Source organism: Podarcis melisellensis (assembly GCF_964234715.1).
Source record: "Podarcis melisellensis genome assembly, chromosome: 13".
NCBI lineage: Eukaryota > Metazoa > Chordata > Lepidosauria > Squamata > Lacertidae > Podarcis > Podarcis melisellensis.
The window spans coordinates 16,037,315-16,065,049 of NC_138545.1; the positions used below are offsets into that span (position 1 = coordinate 16,037,315).

At 46.7% G+C, this 27,735-nt stretch overlaps 2 protein-coding genes across 2 annotated transcripts; one reads left to right on the forward strand and one right to left on the reverse strand.

The window, feature by feature from the left end:
• The first annotated feature begins 116 nt into the window (after positions 1–116).
• On the forward strand, positions 117–13,883 carry PRSS8 (serine protease 8). The gene is made up of 6 exons (XM_081883662.1): positions 117–483; positions 7,039–7,092; positions 7,914–8,082; positions 9,409–9,683; positions 10,356–10,522; positions 11,763–13,883. The coding sequence occupies exons 1-6, from the start codon at positions 438–440 to the stop codon at positions 12,150–12,152; spliced, it is 1,101 nt and encodes a 366-aa protein (XP_081739788.1). The 5' UTR covers positions 117–437; the 3' UTR covers positions 12,153–13,883.
• A 1,375-nt stretch (positions 13,884–15,258) lies between these two features.
• KAT8 (lysine acetyltransferase 8) lies at positions 15,259–26,781 on the reverse strand. Its single transcript, XM_081884938.1, has 11 exons — positions 26,349–26,781; positions 24,727–24,801; positions 23,727–23,902; positions 23,467–23,520; positions 23,201–23,365; positions 22,453–22,542; positions 20,564–20,704; positions 19,865–19,958; positions 19,120–19,270; positions 18,750–18,904; positions 15,259–16,721 (listed from the first exon to the last, which is right to left on the reverse strand). The coding sequence occupies exons 1-11, from the start codon at positions 26,626–26,628 to the stop codon at positions 16,657–16,659; spliced, it is 1,446 nt and encodes a 481-aa protein (XP_081741064.1). The 5' UTR covers positions 26,629–26,781; the 3' UTR covers positions 15,259–16,656.
• Between the last annotated feature and the right edge of the window lie 954 nt (positions 26,782–27,735).

The following is a 27,735-nucleotide window of genomic DNA, read 5'->3' on the forward strand; positions in this document are numbered from 1 at the left end:
AACCACAATTCCCACCATCCCTGGCCCCTGGCCCCACTGGCTAGGAATGATGGGAGCTGTAGTCCCCCTGCCCACCCCCAAGACAAGGGCGTGGCAGGCCTGGAAAAAGTCACCAAGTTCAGAGGAGGAGGCGGGGCGAAGCCGCCGAGCCTGAGCAGGCAGGTGAGCAAGGTAAAAACATGCAAAGGAGCCACAGGAGAGGCAGCTGACTGGCTCTGGCTGGGAGCCCGTCCCGTCACCAACAGGTTGGGTAACTTGTCCATCAGCCGAGGAAGGCAGAGTCCCGAGCGCAGGCTCCCTCCTTCATTCCACCTGCCGGCGGGACTACCTGGAGGAGCTCACCTGGCGCGCTCTCGCTCCCTTGCGCAGACACACACGCACACCTGCGCGCCTGACTTCAGCTGCGGGTCTCGGCGACGCACCGGGGACCAAAAGAAATGGGGAGTTTGCTGGGAGGCCTGGGCTTGCTGCTCTTCGGCTCTGGTGAGTACAGGGCAAAAAGAAGCGCCTCTCTCGCCGGAGATTTAGCCTGCCTCCCTCCCTCCTCCTTTCCCAGCTCCGGGGTGCGGGTTGGGCGCTGCGTTCCCGCCACCCGCGCCCAGCCCTGTCGCCTGCCGGTCGTTTCCCATCTCTTGCGCTCCCATTTTCAGAGCCGTGGCCGGTTTGGCAAGCACGAGGGGGAAGAGCTGCAAACTGGCCTTTTCCAACTGTTGGACTGTCTGGAAGTGTGCGTGGCGAAGGTGCGATGCAACGGGGGCCAAGTTTCAAGTCCTCACTGGGGTGGCTTTTGAGACTCCCCGCCACCTGCTTGTTTGGAGCAATAGGCTAGCCCGTGTGACTTGGTCAGAGGACGTTGAGGCAACCCCCAAGCTGAGCCATCCTGTGTTATGCGTTGGGGTGGTGGTAGGATAACATGGCGTTTTGTCATGGTATCTGTGGAGTGATTCATTCTTCCTCAATACTAACCCGTGGCTATATATGCCAATCTCAAAGGGGAGGTGTGGGGTCTGGTTTGGAAGCTCTGTTGTTTTAGCATTGGCCACCCCTGTATCTAGGATCTGCAGAGGCCGAGTGTAGCTGTTGTATACAAAAAAAATGTATTCTGGACATGCTCAACGGCATTCTTGTCGGGGCTTGTGGCTTCGCACCATTTTTTTTAAATTCATCACCGCATGACATATGTCGAGCTTAAAACTGAACTCCAGAGCAGTGCCATATTGTTAAAAAAAACAAACACGCCCCAAAATTTATCAGCACGCCTGATGATCCATTATGTCCCCTAGATGAGTTTTATTGCACTGCTAAATTGTAAGGAGGGAAACCATGACAACTGTTAAAAGGAATCCTCGAAAATAATGGAACATATGACAAGCCACCGTGGCACATTTAAGTTGGTGGTTGGGGAGCAGGTTTTGTTTATGTGTGGAGGGGAGGTAGGGGTGTGTGTGTGTGTGCGCGCACAGTGACTGGTGGTCTGATGGCTTTTTAAAGTGCAGAATTGAAACAAACACACCCCAGCCTTTCCTTCCTTCCTTCTTGAAAGCAGTGTATGCATGGTTGGGGGTGGAATAGGTGCCACATTCCTAGAGGACAAAGGTCCTTTCAGTCTTGGGAAAACACACAGAGAAAGGGAAGGGGAAGAAGAGTATCTTCCTTGGAACCTGTCCCAAGTAAAGGAGGGAGGGAACTTTGCCATGCTGGGTTTTTTCTCCTCCTCCTGTTGGAGCTCCTGTGACTTTAATGGAAAACAGGAGAAACTGCATAAGTGAATTGTTCATAATTGTGCTGTGACTTCATACTGGAAAGGACTGCACCTGCTGAATTTCTTCCTGCCATGCAGCAGTTAAAAGCACAGGAGTTCTGCCGGGGAGGAAAAGGTTGCAATTCGATATAGAAAAGTTATCTACAGATGGTGCTCAATGGAAGGCATACACTCTAATCTGAAGCACCCTATTGTCTTCTCCAAGATAAGTGAGAACTGGTGTTAGTTGTTCCTTTGTCAAAGAATAAGACTTTAGGGCTGAGTCCTTTCTCAAAGGCTTGGGAACACAGTGGGGTCTAGTGAGCTGGTGGACAAATCTGGCCTAGGAGCCAAAGGGCATAAAGCCTTTTTTGTTGCTGCTCCCTCAACACTCTTTTTCAAACAGCGCAGCCCACTTGTGAAACTTCCGTTATCTATCCGACAACCCCGAAACTCTTTGTAACCTGACACCCTTGGGAAAAGTGGCTGGAAGCCAAGCAGTTGAGAACAGTGGAGTTCAGGGTATATGTGTGTGTGTAAGAGAGGGAGAGAATATGATCCGTGCAAATTGTTCATTGGGGTGTGGGTCCAGTGCTGCCCTCAGCCTCTGACAAGAGTCTGACTTTGTTTCCAAATGTAATAAAGGAACAAGATTCAGGGTCTCTCGTCTGGAATTTCTTATTTGACCAAGGCTTATTAAGGTGGAATTCTGACATTCGAATTCAGCAGCAATGCTCCGTTCCCTAGAACATGATAAGGCCACCTCTGAGCATGTGCAAAGTACTTCTTTCTTACCACTAAATAATTATGTCCAGGTTCTATCCCTGGGATTGTAGAGTGGTATCTTCTCCTCCTGGCACCTCTCTTCTTAGAAACTTGCTTCAGTATTCACAGTGAAACTTGCAAAGCATGCAGGACAGAATCGTATTCTTTCAAGTTTATTGTAGAACCTGCAATAAATTGCTGTAATGCTGCTGTTCAGGATACTAGTCAGTCATGTCTTTTTCCTAGGATGCCCCATTCCCTTGCCCTAGGTTCCCTGTTCCCCTCTCAACAGATGCTTGGTCTGTTGCCAATGAGCTCATTTGGTCTTCACTGAGCTGTTTTGGGGGTTGCCCTCTCTACGGGTTCCCCCTAGAGCTTTTTTTGTTCTTCAGCAAATCTCTGCTAACACATCCCTCACGGCATTGCCTTTAAACATCCTCCACATTCCTAAGAGGGAGACAGAAATTTTTACTGTGGGGCTTCTTTCCTTGTTACTGCAACTCCATTTCCCGTAAAGCTTCACCTGTTGAAATTCTGTCCGTCACGTAGCTGTGGAAGGTGTTCTCTAGAAAGAGAACAAGGCAAACTGGAACTTTCCAGGTCAAAATGTGACATGTTGGAAGTGTATTGATGGGAACTCTACTGAATGGCACAAATTTGTCCCGGGGATGAATTGAGAAGGGCACCTTCAACTCCCTGGTGTCCTGCAGGTGTGCCCTGGCTGACATGGCTGAGCCCCAGGAGGTGGGGTAGAGCAAGAGGGCAAGGATAGTTCAAGCTGGTTTCTTTCTGTGACATTTTGTCTCTGAGGGTGGGGCAGGCTCGGACGTCATTGGTAGGTTACCCAACCAGTTGGGCCTGCCTCTATTTTTAAATGTCCTACTTGCTCATCTCACCGCAACCTCTTGATGGCGGAGCCAAAATAGCAAGCAGTGTGTGTATGAGGACTGGCCAGGATGCCTGGAATTAGCTTGTTTTGTGGGGCCTTTCTTGGTGTCGCTTTGTGGGTGGAGGTCTCTGTTGTTGTTGTTTTGATAGTTCAGCTGAGTAAGTCCACCAAAATCTGGGCCAAACCCAGGATATTTTGAGGGCCAATGGAGACTAGGAGCATGCTGAATGTAGCGCCCCCTAGAGGGTTGCTATCTGTTTTCACTTAAAAGCACTGTCACGGGAGGTCAGAGTTGGTGGCTCAAAAGTACTAACAGAACACAACTGGGCCTCTTGCAAGAGGATTTTCATGCTTGAGAGCCCAGTTCAAAACCTGCTAATTCTCATGTTCAACATTACGTAGCTGGAAGATACAAGATGAGGCCAACCGCAAATATCTGTTAAGGAGAGAGAAAAATGCTTTGGGCATCAAATGTGGCTTAGGCATTGTTTGTCTATTTGTATCAGAGTTCCCGTGACGGGGCCTTTTCAGTAGTGGTGCTGCAAAACTCTCTCCCTGTGAATTTTTGCTGGACCTTTTTCTTTTAGGGTTTATTGAAGGCTTGCTTTGTTTCAGCCTGCCTTTTATACCAGACTTGTATTTGTTTAATGTTGCTTTGGATGTGGCTTTATCTGCTGCTCCTTTCGATTGATTTGTGCTTCTGATAATTCTGCATACTTCCTATTTCAATTGTTGTTTTAATTCCGTAAACCCCTTTGTGGTGCAAAAATAAGTAAATTGCGCAAAACTCTTACCAACTTGACCAGCAGATGCCCTTTCCAGATTAGAACCCGCAGCCCCTAGAGCGTTGGCCCCTTCTAAGTTGGAAACTTATGATTCAGACTTAGTAGGACCTCAAGGGACAACATGTGGCAACAGCATGTAAACTTTGGCACCAAGTCATATTTTAATTATGAAAGAGGAGGTCAACAAACAGACCACTGGGGTTTAATGGCTAAGATGCTCTTCATTCCTCAAAGAGCCATTTCAGTTTTCAGATTAGTTGTGACAAAACCATATTGCTCTGAGGTGAGTTTTAGATATCTGCTTGCCCAGTGTTTGATCATCCAGAGAACCAGAAAGAAACCACCTGGCCTGCTCTTGTGTCTTTAAGATAGGGATAGGGAACCTATAGGGCACCAACATCTGGAGGGCCATGACTCCCATCCCTGACCATTAGCTATGTTGGCTGAGACTGATGGGAGTACCAACAACATCTGGAGGCCCGGGTTCCCCATCCTTACTCTTAACTGCAGCTCAGGGTGCAGAAATGGGCAGAGGAAGTTTTGGACAGCATGGAAATACTAATTTCCCATTCCCTTCTGCGTACTGACCTGTTGTGAAAGGCAGAGATTCAGTTGGTTGAAAGTTTGCAATGCTTCCTTGGAAGCCAAAAGGAAGACCTTCCTTGGAATGCCACAAGGTGCTCACCAACTTCGATGGAGACAAGAGGGGAATAGACAAATGGATAAGACTGGATCAGCAGTGGGAGTTTGCTCAGACACCCAATTTTGCGTTAACAAAAAAGTCAGGAAATGAAATGGCCAATGCTGTCCATCATATATATATATTCATAAGCACAAAGCGGCTGACATTTGAAAAACAAAAATGTGTGGAAACGCAAGCCTTGACAACTCAAGCCTTGTAGAGGGGCTAAATATAGCCTTATCCTTGATGATGCCTTCGGGGAGGAAACTGTCAAGAACTTCTTCATTCTAATTTGCCTATTCAGGTTCCCCTCTTCTCCCTCTCCGTGTCCCCAGTGACTCGCTGGCTGGATGCTCTGCCAAGTCCGCTCAGACTCATCTCCCAGGAATCATTGGCACTGCAGGATTTTAGAAAGCCAATCGAGGCCGACAAGCAGGGCGGGAAACACATCCTTGGGAAGCCACAGCTGTGGCAAGAGAAACCGGGGCAGCAGGAGCAGAGAGGCACACCCTGGCTTCCTTCTCATAGGTTGTAGAAAGTACAGCCTAAGGAGGAAACGTCAGAAAGGCCTGGGAGAAATCGCCTTTCTCTCTTCGTCAGCATGACAACGTCCCCTGGTGTGTAATTTCCAAAATGAAACATACATGGGGCCAGATGTGCTCAGAAACTATGACTTTTGCAGCCACCTCTTTTTCTTTTCCCCGGGTGGCAAGCTGTGCCTATTGCAACAGAGGAAAAATTCTGTAGGTGCAGCTTCCTGGTCCGGAGGTGCAGCAGCGAGGGAAGGTTATTCCTGTGTAATCTCTGACTGCTGCTCATTTGCACACACCTGCCTTACTATCTGACCTTTCTGACCTGGGATTGAAGCGCCAGTCTATACGATTGGCAGAATCAAGTGGTATTTTGGTAGAGCTTTTCTTAGGCTGCACCACTTATGGATGCCATGCCGGTTTCAAGTCAGAATGCTATTTCACTGAAACAATAGCATGTTAAAAGAAGGGTTGTACTTAGCCTTGTTCTGTGTGCAGAATTTTTCTTTCTCCTTGAGGGAGCAATCTGTCTCTCACTCATTCACTCTGGAGCCTGAAATCATACAATCGGAACAAGCACTCCGCTTGATTTCTCCAAAATTCTAAGAAATATTCCAGCAACTCTAGGATGGGGAAGGGTTTTAGTGAATTGTAACAGATCAATGTGGAGGACAGGATTCTTGTGTTTGTTTACTTGAGACAAAGTGAGGCCTGGTGACTCTTAAGACATTACAGTACTCGGAAACAGAAACATAAAAGTGGGATCTTGATCAAACAAATGTTGGTTCATATGTAAAGTAAAGGTAAAGGGACCCTGGGGTTGTGGCGCTCATCTCGCTTAATGGGCTGAGGGAGCCGGCGTACAGGTTCTGGGTCATGTGGCCAGCATGACCAAGCCACTTCTGGCGAACCAGAGCAGTGCACGGAAACAACGTTTACCTTCCCGCCGGAGCGGTACCTATTTATATACTTGCACTTTGACGTGCTTTCGAACTGCTAGGTTGGCAGGAGCAGGGACCGAGCAACAGGAGCTCACCCCGTCGTGGGGATTCGAACTGCCGACCTTCTGATCGGCAAGTCCTAGGCTCTGTGGTTTAACCCACAGCGCCACCCGCGTCCCTTGGTTCATATGTAGCGCTATGCTAAACCATGGCTTAAAGCAGATAAGCCAACATGCAGGCTCCTGGAGAGGGGATGACAGCAGCTTCTCTGCTCCTCCTCTGTTGGTTCTGCTGTTGCACTTCTTTGAGTTAAACTATAGTTTAGCATGTCCAAACCAATAATCTGTAAACCCTAGAACAAACCTTGGTTATAGCTCACCCTTTGCTGGAGCGAGAGAGACCATGAGCCTGGGTTTGGACATGATAAGCCAAACCATGGTTTGGCTCAGAGCAACACAGCAACAAGAGGTGCAGAGAAGGAGCACAGCAGCTATGATCCTTTTCCAGGAAGCAGCATGTTTGTTCATTGCATTAAGGCTAAGGATTGTCTTAGTGTTGAAGTTCAAACTAGGTCATAGTTGGAATGAGTTTTCAAGTAATTTTGTTTTGTTTTTAAATGTGAAAATATTTAAGTGCTATTTGTTTTATTGTAATCAAAATGTTGCAGCTTGTCTTTATAACTCTACTTCTTTTTTAATTTTACAGTATTCTTCTCATGCTCCCACTCTGCCGCCATTGGAGCCAACGGCACCCAACCAGGTAAGATATTTGAATTTTGCATGAGTGGGTGTGAATTTTTATTTTATTTTTTTAGAAAGAACAACACTGCACACCATTAAGTATGTCAACAATGGACATACAGTACATTGATTACCTTCCCTGTTTTCTCACATATTAATTTAACCCTTCCTTCTCTGCTCACACCAATTATTATTTAGGTTCCAAATTCACTTCCTAGAGTGTAGAAAGCAACTTTTTTACAGACATTTAAAACCCTGCCTTCAACACAGTAGGAATCTTCTTCAGTCAGCTCCGTGGCCTCTGAGATTTCAGTAGGCATTGTGCATACACATTCAGTCCCATCTCTGCAGCCATATAAGGTCTACAGATATAGGCTTCCATATTTCAAAATGCAGTTCTGAGAGATTTTCAGAATGCCTTTTCTACCTATTATTGAATGGTGGGAACACTGGAAACATATAGGAATCACTTTCAGGGTTCTTCTTACAGTCAGGCAGTATATAAATTATATGAAAGGAAGCTGCCTTATATCAAATCATACCTTTGGTCAGTTTAACTCAGTGTTGTTTACATTGAGTCCTGATGGCTGCCTGGGATTTTGGCCAGAAGCTTTCCCAGGCCCTACCTGGAAACCCCGGGGATTGAACTTCCACATGCAAGGCAGATGCCCTTCCAGCGAGCCATGGCCCTTCCCCACGCAGAAGGAGAAACATAATATGATGCAGAGCCGTGGGTACACAAGCCCATCATGTTGTCTGTTCGTCGTGTACAAAAGAACATGTGATGTGGGTGATTTCTGGAGCGCTTTTTCACTCTGCAAAATGTCTTTATGTCTGCAGGATTCTGTGGAGTGCCTGCTATGGGGCGAATCATGGGTGGCATGAACGCCGAGCAAGGACAGTGGCCCTGGCAGGTATCCCTGACCAGCAGCAGCAGCGGCCGTCACCTCTGCGGAGCGTCTCTCATTGCCCCCCAGTGGCTAGTCACAGCGGCACATTGCTTCCCTGCGTAAGTGCAAGGCATCCATAGAATAAGATGCGGTTGTGGGTGTTGGGGAAGAGAGCAGGCAATGCCTTTTGGATAGGAAGTTTAAATCAGGCATAGGCAAACTCGGCCCTGCAGATGTTATGGGACTACAACTCCCATCATCCCTAACCAACAGGACCAGTGGTTAGGGATGATGGGAATTGTAGTCCCAAAACATCTGGAGGGCCGAGTTTGCCTATGCCTGGTTTAAATAATAGAAAGCTGGCGAGGTGTGCAGACACGATTCTGCAGCCTTCTCATAATTCGAGAGCTTGGTTTACTGATGAGGATGCTAAAAATGTTGGCTTTAGCATTTGCATGGTGCTTCTGAGCAGTGTTCAGAGCACTGCCAGAAGATAACGTATGTGAAATTTGAAAAAGACCCTGGAAGGTGGGCCCCTGCTATTATATTTTTCAGATAGTGAGGGTTGAGAGAGAATGGTTACCACCTATGGCAGAGGCAAGATTTGCGCTGGAGACCCGGTCCTTCCCACTGCCCAACTCACCACTTAGTCTCATAGGAACTATGCTTTGTTAGATTTTAATCATTACGTATAGAGTCCAGGACAGACAAAAGTATACCCTTGTGTGTCTGCCTAGTGCTAACTTGTTAACAAACAACTTCAGGGTCTCTGCTTTCCCTTCTTATGGTTCTGTATCTCTAACTTGGACAGTCCTTCCTAGATCGCTTCTGAAAAATGGGGAGACACATTCATGTAGAATGGATCTGTACCAGGGAGAGGGCCTTTTCAGTAGTGGCCCCCTGGCCAATGGAGCAGGCTTCCCAGTAAAGCTTGCTTGATGCTATATTTGTGGTATTTTTAGTTTCAGAATATTTTCTAAATAACTCTTGCAATCTGGGTCCCTCAATTTTAAAAAATATATATATTGCCTTTATTTGGGCTGTGTGCGATGAATTTTGTTTTTCACATATTTATCTTTTTGAATTTATGGTTTCATGGCTTATTTGTATCAAAATGGTTTTCTTATTTATCATAAGCCTCCCAGATAACTTTATGGGGCAGAATACAAATGTCATAAACAAGGTCAATCCATGACTGCTCTCCATGCAGGTTAAATGAAATCTCCACATTAAGAAAAGTTCACCTCTAAATACTAGTTTCTGGGGCAGAATTAAATGGAAGACTGTTGCTTTCTCTCCCTCCCCATGTGCTAAAGACACCAGTCTGGCTACCATTGGATATGTGATCCCTATCATAGGTACTCTTAGACCCTTAGCAATGACCTCCTTTTGCATCTTAGAAATGCATTTTAATACAAGCATATTGCTTTCTTTCCTTTTTGCAGGAGGGCTGACATTGAAGACTACGATGTCGTCCTGGGGGTCCATCGGCTGAATGACCCCCCAAACGACCTGCAAGTTATGCAGGTGGAGCAAGTGATTAAGCACCCTGACTACGTGGAAGAAGAAGGCTCTAAAGGGGACATTGCCCTGGTGAAGCTCAAGAAGGCAGTGAACTACAGCCGAACAATCCGGCCCATCTGCCTGCCCGCCTCTTCGGTCATCTTCCCGGCTGGCATGAAGTGTACCGTCACCGGCTGGGGGAATGTGCTTGTATCCAGTAAGGAAGAAATTCTTTTCCTATTGGAGTCATGGTCCTTAGAGTGATGAGACGTGTTCTGGCCCTATGATGCGACCACATCTGGAATTAATCCTCTTTAATGCCATGTTTCCCTTGTGCAGTCAGGGCTCAGTTCCCACCTCTTTCCTCCATCCCCTCCACCCAAAAAGGCCTCCCTTCATATCTCAGCGTGGAGGCTTAGGCCTGGGGCATGTGAAGAGACAATGGTTGCCTCTGCATATGGGATGAGTGCCTTTGTTTCTCGTTAGTATCTTGATGCAGACAGAGCCTCAGCTGTAGGAAAGGAGTCCGTAGCTGCAGATTAGGGAGTCTGGCTTTCAGAATGACAAGGCACTTATCCACCTGCACTCCCCACGCAAAGGCAAACACCTGGCCACCCGGGACACAAAAAGAGGCTGGTCCAGCCCCCACTTGCTCTGCAGCCTTGCTTCCAGTCAGCCCCAGAGTGGCACCAGCTGTCAGCTTCCTCCTCCTCCTCCTCCTTGGACTCTGTGTTGCTCCTTGTAGAACTTGGCAGAGAGGAAGACAGGGACAAAGTTAGATTGACTTGCCTTTGCACCTACTGTTGGCCTCCTGCCCTACCAGTCCCCACTGCAAGACAGCCTTTCTCCACATCCAGGCACTGACTCTGATTTTTGTTTCTTCCTTTAGCAAGCCTCCCCACACCCAAGACGCTGCAGCAGCTTGAAGTGCCCATTATTGGGGCAGAGACTTGCAAGTGCCTGTACAGGCGAAACCCTGACCCTGAGGATCCCCTCACCGTCCACGACGACATGATCTGCGCTGGCTTTGCTGAGGGGATGAAAGATGCATGCCAGGTGAGATCAGGCAGGAGAAGAGGGGAGGCTGGGGGTGCCCGTTCGTTGAGGAAAGGGGGTGGCATTTTAGAATGAGGCAGTGAGAGCCAGATTTGGCCCTGTACAAAAGGCCAAGAGAGATGGCCTTTTGATGTTTAGCTTCAGCCAGCACCCGTTTATACATTGCATAGATGTCTGGAAAGAAAGTGCTGTAGCAACTCATGGATTAGAAACCCCCTCTTATTGTATAAAGATGCACGATGCCCCTTTTTCCCCCTTGGTTATGAGGCACTTTGTAGCCCTTCTCAGGCAATTCACTATACTTGTGTCTATAAGTGATCATGTGACAGGCTGGAGGCAGTTCTTGCCAGTCCTGCACTGCGCCATCTTTATTCCACGTAGAACAGGGTATAGAGTCCTTTTTTGGCCCAGTGAGCCAGGTCTTTTTTCTCCCTCCCTGACTGCTCTGGCTGGCCAAATTTGCTAGGTGAGCAAAATCACTCACCTACCTGTAAGCCACCTGAGATTTTATTGAAGTTGGCTAGCAGGGTAGGGGAGGAGATTGTTATAAAGCAGGATTGAACTCCTTGCCCTTCAGTGGATGGGCGGGAGTGTTTGATCCTGATTTCTGCAGGAATCAACTGTGCCAATGAGTTCCTGACAGGAAACTTGCTCACCCGACTGAGCTAAGCAGGACCAAACTCCTGCCTGTCAGCTGTCACCTGATTGACACCTGATTCCATGGTGGTTCTGGGAAAACTGCCTTGTGGGCTTAGCTGGAAGCTCTGGCAGGCTACGATTGGCTGATGGGCTAGGGTTGCTCCATCGCAATGTAAGTGGGGACCACGTTGAATACTTCTTGAGGGTATACTTTGGGTAATGCCGACCCCCTTAACTCACTTGGATCCTTCCAAATAGCTGCCTGTGGATGAGTATTCTCAAGTCCAGCTGCTCACAGTCAGCCTTCTGGCGTTTCCCTCACTGAGAGAAGTGAGGTTACAGGGAAACAGAGGGCCTTCTCGGTAGCTGCACCTGCACTGTGGAACGCCCTCCAATCAAATGTCAAGGAAATAAACAACTATATGACTTTTAAAAGACATCTGAAGGCATCCCTGTATAAGGAAGTTTTAAATGTGTTCTGCTTTACAGTGGTTTAATAATTAGTTGGAAGCCAGAGTGGCTGGGACAATGCAGTCAGATGGGTGGCATATAAATTATTATTATTATTTATTCCCAATCCAATAACCATTTCCCCCCCTAGGGTGACTCTGGAGGACCCCTTTCCTGTCGTATTGGCAATGCTTGGCTGCTGGCCGGAGTGGTGAGCTGGGGAGACGAATGTGGAGCCCCCAACAGGCCTGGTATCTACAGCCGCATCTCAACCTATGCCGACTGGATTCAGGCAAATGTTCCAGAGGTGCAGCTCAGCCAAGTGACCTCCGACGTGCAGCCCATCTCGGAGGAGGGCATGTGCTCTGACACTCCTGACACTAGCCGGCCTGGACCTTACGATGACATCCAGCCTCAGCCAGGCTGGTCCCGTCCCATCAAGCCGACAAACCCTGCCTCGGGCAGCGCTGCGTCCTGGGCCTGCATGTCCAGCCTGCCTCTTCTTGTCCTCTTCCTTCAGACCTTCCACTATTTCTTATGAATCATCCCTCCAGTGGGCCAAATGACTGTGTAGCGGGGGGAGAGCAGTCCCTTCCTACTCCGTGCTCAAGTGGGTGGTCCCACTATTTCACATTCTGCCATGCCTCAGGTTTTTCCGCTTTGCTCTCTGGAAGCATGTGATGCTCTTGGTACGATTACAAAATGGCAGCCTTGTTCTGGAGCAGAGGGTTCCGCCAAGCCACGAAGGTTCAGTCCAATGTGCACTCGAGGTCTGCTTAGTATATATACCTTACATCCCAACTTCCCTTTTGTTCCCTTTGACGTGTTAATTTATGACAATCCCCTGGGCCTGCTGCTGGAGAACTTGCCCTGCCTCAGCACAATTGCAGAAGCCATGAATGGCAACCACCTCCTTCCTCTTTGTTGAGGGCACATTAAGTTGTCTTTGTCTCCTCATCATGCCAGGTCCTGATCTGCTCTCTGGGTCTTGGTTCTCACTAATCCTGGATTTCACGGTTGTTACCAATGTATTCTACACCCAAATCCATTTATCTCGATCTGCCTTCTGGTTATCGCCCCTCAGCTTCCCCCCAGCCTGTAACAGGGTGCCTTCGTGGTTCTTTTTGCGGTCTTTGCTCCTGCTAACCATTGCAGCTTCAGTCCCGAGAGGCTCCACACAGATTCTACTGGCACACCAATGTTTTTGCTGCTTGGTCTCATCCTGGAATGTGAGTTGGCTCCCTCCAAGCCAAATCATTTAGCTGAACCCTACACCTGTTTCTTAGGGTCCAGTTCAAACCATTGTCCGATATCCCACTGATTCCGATACCTCATGGAGTTGGATATAAACTATACCCTCAAACACCCCCTTCTATGGTGACATGGGGGGGACCCCCTCTCCAAGCTTGCCTACTGGCTGGAGGTAGTGTGGAGTGTCATCTAGGGAGCCCAACCGACGCAGCCTTTGTGTTAAAGCCTCAGTAGTCCACCGTGATTGGATCAAGACCAGTGTTAAAGAAGTGATGCTCAGTGATGTGTCTGTGGAAGCAGCATCAGTCTTTAGGGGATCTGTGACGCTCCAGGTGGTTCCATGGCACCCAATCTGCTTTTTGCTTCCTGGATTCTTATGGCCCTTGACATGTGTGTTTGGGGGCAACTAAGACATCATGTTTTTCCTGATGCCTCCTTAAATCTCAGACTGAAAAGATGGAGGAGTGACGGGACCGAACCATGCTTCTTAATTAGCTGCCACATTTTGACTCCTGGCTGGGAACTTGGCCATCTTTGTGTGCTGACCAGACTGCAACTTCCCTTGACTGGCTTGGATTCTTTGAATGGTAACCTCACTTATGTTTCTGTGCGTGATCAATGAATCTCTCCACTGGTGGAGTGTGTGCATGTGTGTGTATGTATGTATGTATGTATGTGTATATATATATATATATATGTGTGTGTGTGTGTGTGCGTGATAAAAAGTTGCGGGAAACATAATCAGGGCAACATTACTGCTAAATGAAATGTCCTGCCTTAGCTTGAAGATTTATTTATGATGCAGCATGACTTGCATGTGAGGCAGAAATGGAATGGGACTGCTTTACGCAAGTTTGCTGCTGCCGAATCATAGACATATTATTGGTCTTCCCTGACAACCTGTATTTGCACATCTTTTAAAAATAAGTATGTAAGCATCTATTTGTTTATTGGGAAGGATGAGAATCAGATGTTGCTCTCACAATGAAGGGTTTTTAATAAAGCAAATAGTAATTCTAAAGTGACGGTAGTAGTTGTGTTAACTTCCACCACTGTCCCGAGTGCCGACTGAATCCAGAGACTGCTGCAACACTTGAAATACCTTTGTACAGAGGTGGGGGGAAATTCCTTTGGAAGAGGCTGCATAATGATAAGACCAGGTTCACAGGCTTATGGGAGCTGCTCCATTTTCTACTGGAACTGAAAGTGAACTAACCAGAGTCCCAGCAAGATAGTCACTAAGGTGAAAGACAGAATGCACTCCATAAGCCATGCATTCTGTTACAGCTGGTCCAGTGGCATGGCAGCCAAGTTCACAGGAAAGGCTAAAGCCTGATTTCCGCCCTATCCACCTGGCAAAGATACTGTGGACACCTAAGCACGGCAACTGTAAAAAAATATTTAGCACCTAACTAAACATGACAGTAAGTTGCACAGAACACACTCACAGCTCAATAAAAACGCAGAGGATTGCATTAGTAGCCACCACTAAGCCATTCCTGTAAAATAATTAGAGACACCACAAAGTAAGCTGTTCTTTCACTTACATGGAATTAAATCATGATAAGGCTGCATTCCTTTGCAATAACACTACACTAATTATGATAAGACAAAAACATGATTCTAACGATTAACAACACATTTATTGTGCCACTACTTTATATAGACTAGAATGTGCTTATGCTACAAAAAACACATGCCTAACCATGTCTACTCATAAGTAAATGCTACTGGGTTCAATGGCACCAAGTAAGTGGGTTTAGGATTGCAGCCTAAATGGTAATCCTGATATAATTTACCCTGTTTAAATCCTGTGAGTAATGCTGAATAAGAAGCAAGTCCACAAAATAAATTGGCTAGAAAGAAATCTGGCGTATAGAAGGTATTCTGCAAATGTTCAGTGGCATTTTAAGAAGTGAAGCTGTATTTTTAAGCATTCCAGCTGTTGTTGAATTATCACTCCCTTGAACCCTACAGGTTTAGAACTTACACCAAATTCAGAATTTCAGCTGGTACAGCTTACACAATGCTACAACAGAAGGTGAATTGCCTCTTTGAGATCAAGGAAGGCTGTCAGAGGAATTCCTGCTTCACTTTCTAAAGCAGTCACTCACTTCATGGTGTGTTTTTGTGTGTTTCTATTCTAGAAACATATCCTGGCATCACTTGTTCATGTATATCAGACGCCACACTTGCACTCAACAGGGGCCTGCTTTGGCTCTCTTACTTCACAGTACAGGTAGTACAGCAATAAAGCAGACAGTGGCAGATTTCCAGGATCCTGAATATATGCTTCCAGTATGGCCCAAAGCCTCCACACCTTGCCCAGATCTTTCTTCCCCCACCCAAACCTGTGCTCAGCATAATTCCATCATTACACACGCAGCATAGAAAGATACTTTGTTTTGTTGTTTTATTAATTAAAATATTTTTGAAAAGTAAAAGAAAAGACACTGCATACATGGATTATGAATCTAATATCTGTAGCAGAACCATCACGTGGACAGTTTCTCCCACAGTATCAAATGCAGCCCCACCCCACTGATACCAACTTCCTTTTGAACTAGTCCCAGGGGTGCAAGCATATCGGTGAAAGGTGATGTGAAGAAGTGCGTCAGCCTCCCTCTTCGGTTCCATTACTTCCACTGCGCTTTGTCCAAGAGAATGCCGATTCTTCTGAGAAAATTCCTTCTCATTTTATTTCTGGCAAAGGTAGCTCATACAATGGTAGGGCAACTTGTCAGAACCAACTAACCCACAATATCCCACTGTTCGGTTTCCTCCAGTTTGGAGGTTGTACATTCCCCTGGGCCAAGACGACAACCCCATGGCAAGTAACAGCCCCCACCCCATCATATTTGCATTTAGAACCATCCCTTTCATGTAGGGTCTCCGCAGAACATCAAAATCAACTAGGTCAACCCAAAAGGACAGATACCCTGTTAGCTACGACACTACAGCTGCCAGGGATATTCTCAGGGGCAGGTGTGGCACAGTGACTTCTCAGCTGCTGTGTTTCTTGGAAATCCATGCTTTTAAATTCAGCCTCAAACCCAACTGCACAGTCGTGCTCTCATCTGCTGAGGGGAGCATGAAGCGCTTCTGTGCACAATTCTGACAATGCCCCCCTTTGGCGTGCCACTCTCAAAATTCTCAACTGTGATGGATCTAAATTGCAATTTGACTGTGGAAAACTAAATTGCAACTACAATCAAGTCTTCTTTTTCAAAACTGTTGGTAGCTGTCATAGCTAAAAGTGAATCCCCCCCACCTGCAATGTTTGCCGACTAACCGCTTCCCAAATATCCTGCCTCACGTGTGTTTACTGCCCCTGTTTTGCTCTACCTGCCTGACAATGGAAGTAGAGGCAGTCCAAGGTTTTGTGCTAGAGCAGCTCAGAAACTAAGGTTCCAGGGCCAGCGACAAATAACAAATGAGAAGGTGTGTATCCCCTTCCTCTTCCGGTTAAGATAGAAGCCACCGATTCTACTACCCTACAAGAGCAAGACAGCAGGTTTCGCCAGAAGGAAGGAGTTTGCCATGCAGAATCAGAAAAGGACAGGAGGTGAGAGGAGGGTGGGGGAGGAAGTGGGAAGTCTTCACTCTAGCGGAGCACAGTAAAGTTGGCGTCACACTGCTAACACCCCTTCTCTCCCTGCCACCCAGAAAACATCTGTTCCAAGACATGTCTGATCAATGCAATACCAACAAGAATGCCTCAGACAATCTCTTAAAACGAAGGGTGGATGTGTATTGAAGCCGAGCTGCTTCCGTTGCTTATATCAGTTTCTCCTTCACTTCTTGGAAATCTTGGCTTGCTTGTGTTTCGGAGGTGCCCATCGCAGACAGAGGGAATCCACTGGAGGGAGAGGAAGGAGGGGAGGGAAAAGCAAAGTCAATAGGTGTGGAGCAGGGACTTGAGACAGGCAGACAAGCAGCAGTGCTGCCTTTTAGCCAGCTAAGAATGCTGATACAAGCTTCTCAAAAAGGCTATCCCAGTTCAAAATGCCACTGTTCCCAGTACAGTTTTTTAATGCTCTTCAGAAAAACAAGCAGCAAAATGCCGATATGAATGAAATGATGCCTTGGGATTGTAACAAAGGCAAATACTGATTACTGAGACAAATTCATTTTAGCTTCTATGAGAGCCTGTTTGCTGTTCTACCCATCTTGGAAACAACTGCATTTCATGGAAGAAAATGATACTCCAGCTTATCTTGAAAGTGGCTGATAATCAGCCTTCATGCCCCACCCGGCAGGTTGCTCCTCTGCAACAACTGACAGCGAGCAGCTCCTTTAAAAAAAGAGAGAGGCTCAGAAGGAGAAACTGGCACTCTGTCCGCAGCTCCTCTTACATAACTGGCACTGACTGGCACGTCAGCAGCCCCACTGGGGCAAACAATGCTTCTTTCAGCAGGGATCAAAACCTGAAACCACTGAAAGTGGTTCTGACTTGCTGACCTCTCGCAAGGTGGTTCTGTGTTTGCACTCAGCAATGCCTGGCACACTCCATGACGGAATGAACAACGCAAAAGCAGGATATGGGTGGTATCCAACTAGCTTTTGGCTGCACAAAGGATATTCCCTTCCTTCTTCTCTCCACTCTTCCCCATGTCTGCTCCAGAGGGTTAGGGTGAATCCCCACTACAGAATCAGGGGGGCACGGAAGGTGCATGGGGAGAGGGAAGCCCTTGCGCTAGTGGATCTATTTAATTGGATACTACCCAATTATCCCGGGAACAGATTTAAATGTAGAGAACTGTACATGGGGAGAGGGGAGACAAATACTCTATAAAGTTTGCATTCAGAATTGATTAAGCAAAGTAGTTAAGCCTGTCCGCATTTAAGTTGCACTGGTGATTCAGCTTCCAAGGAATATGAACATCTTACTGCAAATGTTATAGCAGCAGAAAGGACTGGAATTAGACATGCTATTTCCCAGCTAAGTTGTAACAGGAAAGAATACAGTATTAACTGAAAGGGACAAGTAGAAACACGTTAATTCTTTGTCACAAACATCTCCATTCTATGGTTTCTGAAATAGCCAGTCAGCATCCACATATTTTGAAGACTTGAAACAAGATGGGGGGTGGGGACTGATATTATCTTGCTGTCAATTTTTGTCCCAATATTTGCATACTCATATGGTGATCTTACAGGCAGACATGCAATATAAGCTACTCTCATATGTATTGTATTGTGCTTGTTAAAGTGAAGCAGCTGACGAGACTGGCTGAGGTGGTGGAGTGACAAAGAATGGAATGTTTAGCTCCTTATGTAAGCAGTTTTCAGTCCAACTTCTGAGAGAAAATGAGGTTGTCAGTTTGAATGGCAATAAAACCTCATACAGGGCAGGGCAAAAACTGGGAGGAGGTTCCAAGTCACAGGGAAGCCAAAAAGGACGAGGAACTCAGAGACAAGGAGACTAAAATGAGGTGAGACTTGGCAAGATTAAGAATAAGGCATAAGGAAAATGGCAGGAGATTGAAGTATGCACCAAGCCCATCTCTGATTATCTCAAAGTACTAAAGGAGAAGAACTTTAATGTGTAGGGGGAAAACATGAAACTGAAGAAAGGAGCCAAAAAAGAAAGCTGGGACTGTGCAAGACTGTTAGGAAGTCAGCAAAACCAGGATGTTTGGAGGACTGCAGCCTGTGTACAAGGAATCAAAAGCTCTAGCAACTCTAAAACCCTGAGAGGGCAAATTCTGTCATTGTGACCTGACAACTCAAATGACAACAGTAAGATCTAAGAGAGTGGGGTTTGGGCAGGTCTTATATGCCACATAATGATTTAAACTAGGCTGCCAATTCATTGCTTTTGATTAAAAGACTCCTGTAAATCACCGCCAGGTCTAGGATACAACTACCGCCCTGCCCATGGTACCTGTGATGGGAGGCTTCTTGTACTGGGCACTTTTGAGATGCTCCTCGACCAGCTTGGGTGTGACGCAGATGACATGCTGCCCCTTCCAATACTTGACCATGTTCAGAGACTGCAGCGTACTGATGATGTCATTTTGCGTGATGCTTGTCATCTGACTGCACCGGGGAGTGGGGGAGCAATGGGTAGGGGAGTGAAAAACAAGGCAAGGTCAGTGACCAGCAATTTAATTGGGAGGTCATATGAAAACCACTCAAGACTGCTCATAAAAGAATATCACAGAAGCATATGTGATTCTCAGCAACAATGAGGAACTAGAGGGCACTGTTACTCAAAACAGCACATCTTACTAGCAATATGGATTCTTTCTCACCTGAGGTCTTTGATGGAGAGGGTACCTCGGAAGTCCCGGAGGATCTCTAGCAAGACCCACGACCAGTAGCTACGGTAGCTCAACTTGCCTAGATCTGAGAGGGGCTTCTCTGGGGAGCCCACTGTGCTTTCCAGTTTGGAGAGCTCATAGCCTGAGGAACAAGAGCTTGAGGATTAATGTCAAGAAGCAGTCACAACTCAGAATTCAGTCATCTCAAGAACTATACGTTTGCAGCTTCTCCCCCCAGGTAAAGCTCGGACCCAGTAAAGAAGGCTCACTCTCAACTGAGCCCTCCAGAAGATCTTAGGGCACATACTCAGTTACCCCTAAAACCCTTTAACTTAACCAAGGGTGTGGAGGTGTCAACTTTTTAGAAAGAACAGATTCCTCCCCACTTTTAGTTAGTGCAATTTTAAGGGTGGAAATTCTAAGTTCTAATTCAGATTAATTATTAAGTATTATATATTCAAAAAACAAAAACATTCTAAGGCAGTTATAATTTTCTGAAAGCAATTACAGTTTAAAACATTATTTCATCTGGTGATACAGTACAGAATCAGAGGAAGCCAAATTATAGCAGATTAACTGAAGTGGAATACAAGGGTGTATGTTGCACAAGTTACTTCTAGTCTGTTCTGGTTAAGTGAAGGCACTATCCTCATTTCCAGCAACTGGAAGAGATTGCGAGGTTGTGAAGCTACTTCTTTTGGCGGTTATCGCACATGACTGAAAGAATCCAACTTACTGAAAGCAATGAGGAACTTCCCATAGCCCCTTCTTTGGTATGGGGGCAAGGTGAGGATGCAGGCAACATTGTTGCCATCTGGTGACTCCTTCTCCTGGCGGCAGAAAATCAAACAAAGAAGTGAAACGAGGGAGCAGGGAATATTGTACTGGGCATAGGATTCATGCATCCTAAGTACCACAGCTTTCACTGTTTTGAAAGCAAGATCTGTTCTCACCAGCAGCCATTTCACCTGGTTACATTAGTAAGAGAGGTGATACAGCAAAGCTATTCTATTGGGCTAGCGGAAAACAAGTGTCACTTAGCATCTTTCCGCCCCTAGTGGCCATAGTATTTAAAGTTACTTATTTTCCTCTTTCACCCCACCCACCGTCTCTTTAGAATTACTTCTATTCAACTGTAAGGCATTATACTGTGAACTATCTTGAGTCTGTTAGCAAACAGGTAACTTTGGTGATATCTCAGAACTCAAAAGGAGGATGAGGATGATTTCCAGCACACAATCGCCCTCCTCTCATCCACGGCAGAAGCAAAATAAGTAATACAAAATAAACAGACGTATGAGAATTTTCATTTTTACTGGATTCAGAATTTAGTTTTAAGAAAAGTGGTATCATGACTGCTCATCCTCCTTTTCACGCCCCTTCTAAAGTTCAGCTAGAACCCTCTCCCAAGCCTCATCCTATGCCAGGCCAGCACCTTGGAGAAGTAGCCGACAATATGAGCCCCTTGCCTGTCGACCTCAGTGAGAATGTAGAAGACAAAAGGTTCCACATCAAAGTAGAGAGTCTTGTGGTCTAGGAACAGTTTGGCTAAGAGACACAAATTCTGGCAGTAAATCTGGGGGAGAGAAGCAAACACCAGTAAATAAATAGAGCACAGTAGCAAGAAGAACATGGTGAGTGTAAGTTCATTTCCCAGTCCAGGGAAAGAGGTGCCTATGGAGGATACCCCCAAAACTTTTAAATACCTCATCTTCCTGGAAAACATTATTTCATTTCAACCTGCAACTTTGTTCTAAGAAATCCTCAATGAAGTTACAGAGTGCGATCAAATCTCCCCAATTTATTAAGTTACACACAATAAATAAATAAATCAAGAGGACATATTGCAATGTCTGAAATTGCAAAAGTCTGTATTCTTAGATGTTTTCAAGCCTACCAATCAAGCCAAGGGTCAGAGTCAGGGCTCTACATGAGAAAGTGGATCTTCTGTTAAAAGTTCTCTGGCACACCTCACAGGCCTTGCGCTGAATGGTCTCTCACAATATTGGTGCTGTCAGGGGTTCAGGAGCAGAGGCACAGGGGAAGGAGGAAGTGGAGAGCGAAGGGGAACAATCCGAAGGCAGTGTAGGTGAGGATGGCAGTGGGACAAGAGATTCCATGAGTCTGTCCAGTGATTCGGAAGATTCCCAGAAGGGGGCACCTATAGCCAGAGCAAGGGGGGTCCCGGGGGGGACGCACCAGAAGCAAGGGACCAGCGGTGACTCCCAAAGCAGCAGCTGGAGATCGGGACCAGCTTCCCCACCGGAGCGTAGCGGGGGGGAAGGGTCCCACGTGTCAGGGCCGGCTTCCCCTTCAGGGGAAAGAGAAGATGAGTCAGGACTGACCACGCCCCTATCGCTGAGTGAGGGAGCAGAGGGGAAGTCAGAGCCAGCTAGCCCCCCCGAAGGGGGAAGCAGTGAAAGGAGCAGCGTAACGGTCAGGAGGAAGGTTACCGGCTGGGCGCGCGCGCCAAGTTCAAATGCACAGGCGTGCGGGACAGCCGGGAGCTCAGACTGGGAGCCAGGTCCTAAAGCACGCCGGAGGGAGGGGGAAGAATCCGCGGACTCAGCATCAGAAGAGTCCAGAAAGGGAAGCACCCCAGCGGGCAGAAGGACCCAGAGGAGAAAGGAGCAAAGGAGGAGGTGGAGCAAGGCTAGGGTCTTGAACTGGTGTCTGGGGGGGAGGAGATTCAGATGGAGCTTCAGCGGTCTAGCGTTGAGACGTAGAGCTGCGCGCCGCGGCTTTGGAATCGAAACTGAACCTTAATAAAGACTTTTGTATATAACAAGAACTGGCGTTGGTCCTCTGTGAGCTGGGACCTTGGGCAGCTCTGACAGGTGCTATTTCAATATTGGCGCTTTTTGCTCTCAGCTATTACCTTGCCTGTAATTAGGATATCACTGAGCACTCTGTAAGCAACCTAAAATTCCCATCCATCACATAGGCAGTGATGGCCCTCAATTTCACATGACCAGTAGGATTGCATAAAGCTGTTTCTATATTGGATCACTCCCTTCTGAACAGATAGTGACACTAAGCCCCATTACTGGAAATCTCAGGAAATCTTTTCTATATGTGAGCGCTCCAACCTTGCCCATGTAAGTCTTCCCAAATCAAGAAACGAAAAGCTGCCTCAATCACAAAGATACAGTAAGAGGAGTTCTGGAAGGAGCTTACATGTTAATGACTATTCATAGCCCGTTGGGAGAGATTAGGCTCATATTTGTAGAGGTATGGCTCTAAAATTATTTGGAAGATAGGTTGGATAGCAACTAACAAGTTTCTGATGTAGCAGAAAACAAAAACAAAAGCTGGGACCCCTACCTTGTGATCTTTGCCATCCACCTCATACACTGAAATGTTGTTTTTGCGGTAGATCTCCTTCCCTGGCGGCTGCCGCCACTGACACTGTCCCTGAATGAGAGAGAGAGAGAGAGAGAGAGAGAGAGAGAGAGAGAGAGAGAGAGAGAGATGAATCTACATTTTTCTGAGCAATTCCACTGCTTGGGATGCTCAATACAGCTTCAACAATTTCCCCAATTGTCTGGGTTCTGGTAAGGCCAACAGCCTCTACTTTTCTTATTTGAGATTGGTACTGCTCATTTAGTTTTCTTAGTTGTAACACATGAATAAATAGGTATTAGAATTATTGAAATTGAATAATATCCTTCTGAGGGGAGGGGGAAACCAACAGCTTGGTAAGCTACCACATCCAGATCCCCGTCGTGGTGTCTCCCTTCCTCGACTATCAATGCAGCAGCTTCTGACAAGCCACCTTCTATGGATGGAAGAAAAAAGCAGCAGAAACAGGCTTTTAAAAAAGGGTTTCCTTCACCCATGTCTTTTTAATTTTTATTATTCAAATGTTATGGATCTTTATTGTTTTAATATTTTTATTTAAACTGCTTTGTGAAGTCCACCTGAAAAGCATAGTAACACTTTAAATAAATTAATTCTGAAGCTCTTGACATCTTCAGGGTGGTCCTTCAATTAAAAACATTAACTAAGGAGGCAGGTCTACTCATACACCTCTATCCCCACACCCCCAACAGCACCTATTCCCTTTGCATACCAGATGATAGCGGTAAGTCTTCTCAAATTTCATGTACTTGAGGCAGTACTCGCAGATCCACAACTTGGGCTGCTTCCCATAGTCCTCTGGGAATGGCGAGAAATACCAAGCGTCAATCTCATAGTTCCCAATATGGATTTTGTCTACGTATTTCACCTTGGTGATCTGAGGACACAGAAATATAGCTGGAGCCACGAAACACAGCTGTGCTCTTTTCTCTACTGAATTTTGGCAACAAGACAGGTCAAGTGCTAGTGAATACTCACTGCTTCGTGCTCCTTTTCCAAAGCTGCTGTGGTGGGATCCATCTCAGCATACGTCTGCAATGGAAAAAGACAGCAAGGTGGCCAAATGTTCAATTCCTAACTGGACAAGACTCCCTAAAAATGCTATCCCCTAGTGCCAAACTGATGTTAGGAATAGCTCCAGAGGTACAACCAGACACCCTGGGTTTTCCAGCCTTGGAACTGACACTCTGTAGTAGAGCACAGTTCAATCTCCCCAGCCGTGTATCCTCCGGCATCACCTTTTGAACATGGTTGATTTCATCATGTTTGCGCTTCTGGTTCCGAGTGATCTTGCGTTCTGGCTGTTCAGACAGTTCATTCATGTACTGATCCGTGTTCTTCTGTACTGCATCTTTTACTGTCTTGGTGAGGGCCAGGCGGTTTTTGTCCACCCACTCATCCAGACGCCGGTTGACTGCAATTAGGAGAAGAAATATGTATCAGTCTTGGATCTTCCACCAATCACAAAAGCAGTTCGAAGGTGCTTCTTCAAACGTTATTCAGCTGAAGGTTAAAACATCTCCCATTCCATCCTTCCTTGATCTAAACAACTGGAGATCATTTTCCCTCCTACTAACAACAGTGTCACTCTAATAGTTCTCAGGTGTTTTATCTGTCCAGGTGACTGAAGAGATCACCTCTAAGAACATGGCATTTAACACTAGTTGCAATGAATTCAGGACAGCAGTGGATGTAAATTCAAGAAAATTTTCATGTCTTTTTCTCTTGCAGAAAGGGAATAAAACACAGGAGTGCAACTGCTAACCTCCTTATTTGATACTTCACTCGTTTCCTGGGCAAATTAATAATAATAATAATAATAATAATAATAATAATAATAATAATAATGTTATTTTTAGGAAACCTCCACAAAACAAGTATTTTAAAAAATCTGTCTATTCATCTAGGCTGCTGGTAATTTTTTCGCTCAGTGTAAGATACTTGGAAAAATACGTAATTTCAGTATAAGTTTCAACATTTGAGAAGTCTTGTTGCATGTGTAAAACGTAACAGGGACTCTGGAATGGGTTAGGAAGGAATTACCTGCTCTTATTCCAGGAGTAGCCTGTGTTGTGTCCTCCAGATGTCGCTGGACTACAACTCCCATTAACCCCAGCCAGCATGGGAGTCTAGCAACATCTGGGGGACATCATGTGGGCTACCTGTAGACCATAAAGGCATCTCACACTTCCTCCTCACCACATCAGCAGACATGGAGAACCTCAAAAAGATACTTACACCCAACATAGTGCACATAAAACTCCTCCCTGGCTTCTTGCTCATTGATCCGCGACTGGATCACTTCTGCAGAATCTGGAAGAAAGTCAACACTCAATATGGTTAATCTCAAATTAGGAAAGACTAAAAAAGAATCTAATAACAGTGTTTCACTCTGACACACCTCAGCTAAACTCCTCACAACCCAGCTGCAAAAGTAGACCTGTAATAGTTGGTCAAGGGTGCAGGTGTGCATGTTTTGTCAAAGCAAGAGCCCATTTGAGTAGCCCAAATATACTATTCTGCACTGGACAGTAGAGCTCAATATATCACAGAATTTTAAAAGTTTCCAAGTAATAGGCACAAAATGGAAGTATGCCAAAGTACCTTAGTCCATTTTTATTTCAGTGTATTTTAATAAGAATCTTTCAGATCCAAATGTGGCAAAAACACTGAGGAAAAATACAGATTGGGCACTCCAGAAGAAAAGGGCAGCCAACCTGTATACCCTTGATTTTGGGAACCACAATGTTGCAAGAGTGCAGTTATGCAAAGAGAAGTATTCACGTAAATCTCTACAGTACTCTCTGAAAAGGCTGGTTTTAAGGGATGATACAACACAGGAAGAACTAGAATACAGTGGTGCCTCGCAAGACGAAATTAATCCGTTCCGTGAGGCTCTTCGTCTAGCGGTTTTTTCGTCCTCCGAAGCAAGCCCATTGACAGCTTAGCGGATTAGCGCTACAGCTGTCAAGCGGCTTCCAGCGATCAGCTGTTAAGCGGCTTATCAGCGGAACAGCTGATAAGCGGCTTAGCGGCTTTAAAAAAGGAAGAAAAAAGCGAAAAAAACCCACGGGGGGATGCAAGATTTTTTTCGTCTTGCGAAGCAACCCCATAGGGGAATTCGTTTTACGAAGCGCCTCCAAAACGGAAAACCCTTTCGTCTAGCGGGTTTTTCGTCTTGCGAGGCGTTCGTCTTGCGGGGCACCACTGTACTGTATGCACTGGCTAAACCTGTGTACGTCCCAAAGGGATGTCCAATAGCATTTAATGAGGTATACTCTTACGTTAGTGGGCACAGGATCACAGCCACAGGTCATCATTTTGACATCCTGCTGCTTGTTCTGAGGGGACGGCTGATGTCCACCAGGAACAGAACCTTTTAGTAGTGACCTCATGTTTGTGTTTGATTGGATGAAGCGTTTTTATTTTATAGCAACAAACACATTCTATTTTGTTCCATTTTGCTGCTGTGCGATATAACTTTGCCGTGGGTATCATTAGACATTCCCCCCCCCTTGGAATGATTGCCTTGGAAACGTTTAAAACAATCAAAATTAAACAACAGCAATGAGTGCCGGTAGTAGAAAAGCTTTGAATAAACAACAGCTGTCATAAGGAGTAATGCAGGGTCATGGAAGCCTCGGTGATGTAACATAAGCGAGGAGTTTGTGGCCCCCTCCAGATGCTGCTGGACTACAACTCCCATCATCCCTGACCACTGGCCATGCTGGATGGGGCTGACGGGGAGACCAACGGCACCTGGACGGAGCCACCACTGTCCTGGGGACGAGCAGGAGGTGATTTTTTTGGGGGGGAGGAGAGATAAGGAAGTGCTCCTGTTGTCCTGGAGACGTACTTACGCCACGTCCCGTCCCCGCGCCGACACAGGTAAGTCTCCCCGATCTCCACGGTGACCTCGGCTTCGCGGGGCGGCGGCGACGACGAGGGCGCGCGGCTTTGGTTGGCCGGGCCCCCCGCGCTGCCTTGCCCCGGCGCCTCCTCTTCCTCTCGCCCCCCCGGCCCCAGGCGTCGTGGGTCCGAGCCGGGGGGGCTCCCCCTGTCCGCACCGCCGCCGCCGCCTTCGTCGGCAGCGGAGGCCGAGGCCGCTTCGCCTCCTCCAGGCCCCGCAGCCGCTGCCATGACAACCGCCACCGCGAGAACTCGCGCTCACAACCCCCGCGCCCTTCCTCCCGCGACTAACGGTCCCGCCAACCGTCCAAGGCCCAAACCGGAAGTGAATTATTCGGATTAAAACAAGAAACAAAAAAAGGGAGGGGGGTCACTGTTCTACGGAGGTGGCGCGCGAATATGACGCTTTGAGTCATGTGACGCAAGGCGCTCGCGAGAGGCCGCTCAGCGCGGCGGAACGTTGCTAGGAGACGGAGAACCCGCGTGAGCGCCCGTTTTAAGTCAGGTTAGGGGCTCCAGAGCTATGAAGGTAAAGCCGCGGCCTTCTCCCAGCATGCACCGCGCTAGGCGCTTTACGCCTGGAACTCTCTAGGGCAGTGCGGGCCCTGGAGGTGGGCAGGCTGGGGAAGGTTTCCTTGCTTCCCCGAAATAAAACCGGGCACCGACTAGACTCCTGCTTCCAAGTTGGGGGTCACTTTGGGCTGAAATGGGCGCTGTAAAACTCAGGCGGTTTTTAAAAATTGTTCTTTTGGATCGCTCAGGAGTAAAAACAAGCCACTCTCAGAAAAACACTCCCCCTCCCCCGTGTGCTTCCCTAAGGCGGCAATCCTATGAACGCTTACCTAGGAGTAAGTCCCACTGAACTTGCCTCCAGGTCAATACGTTCAGAGGCGGTGCAGATTTACGCATAAGCTAAACAAGCTATAGCTTAGGGTCCCACTCTTGCCCCCCCCAAAAAAACTAAAGAAAACAAACCTGGATGTACATTTCCAAAATATAAGATAAAAACAAATACTGTAAAATAAAACCTACATACAGCAACCGTGTTTTGTGTTGTGTACGCCAGTGTTTCCCAACCTTTTTTGGGCAAAGGCACACTTGTTTCATGAAAAAAATCTCGAGGCACACCACCATGCCAGATGGGGAAAGGTCACTTTTTACTTATGTAAAAAAAAAAAAAAAATAGTAACAGCATAGAAGGTAATGGTAGATGACTGTTAGGGTCTCCCCCCAAATGCAGAATTCTATTAATATCTTCCTTAGCGAGCCGCGTTAACCCCTGTAATGCTTTCTATAGAGTAAGCATAGGGGACACTGGGGGATGTGGAACCAAGGGGG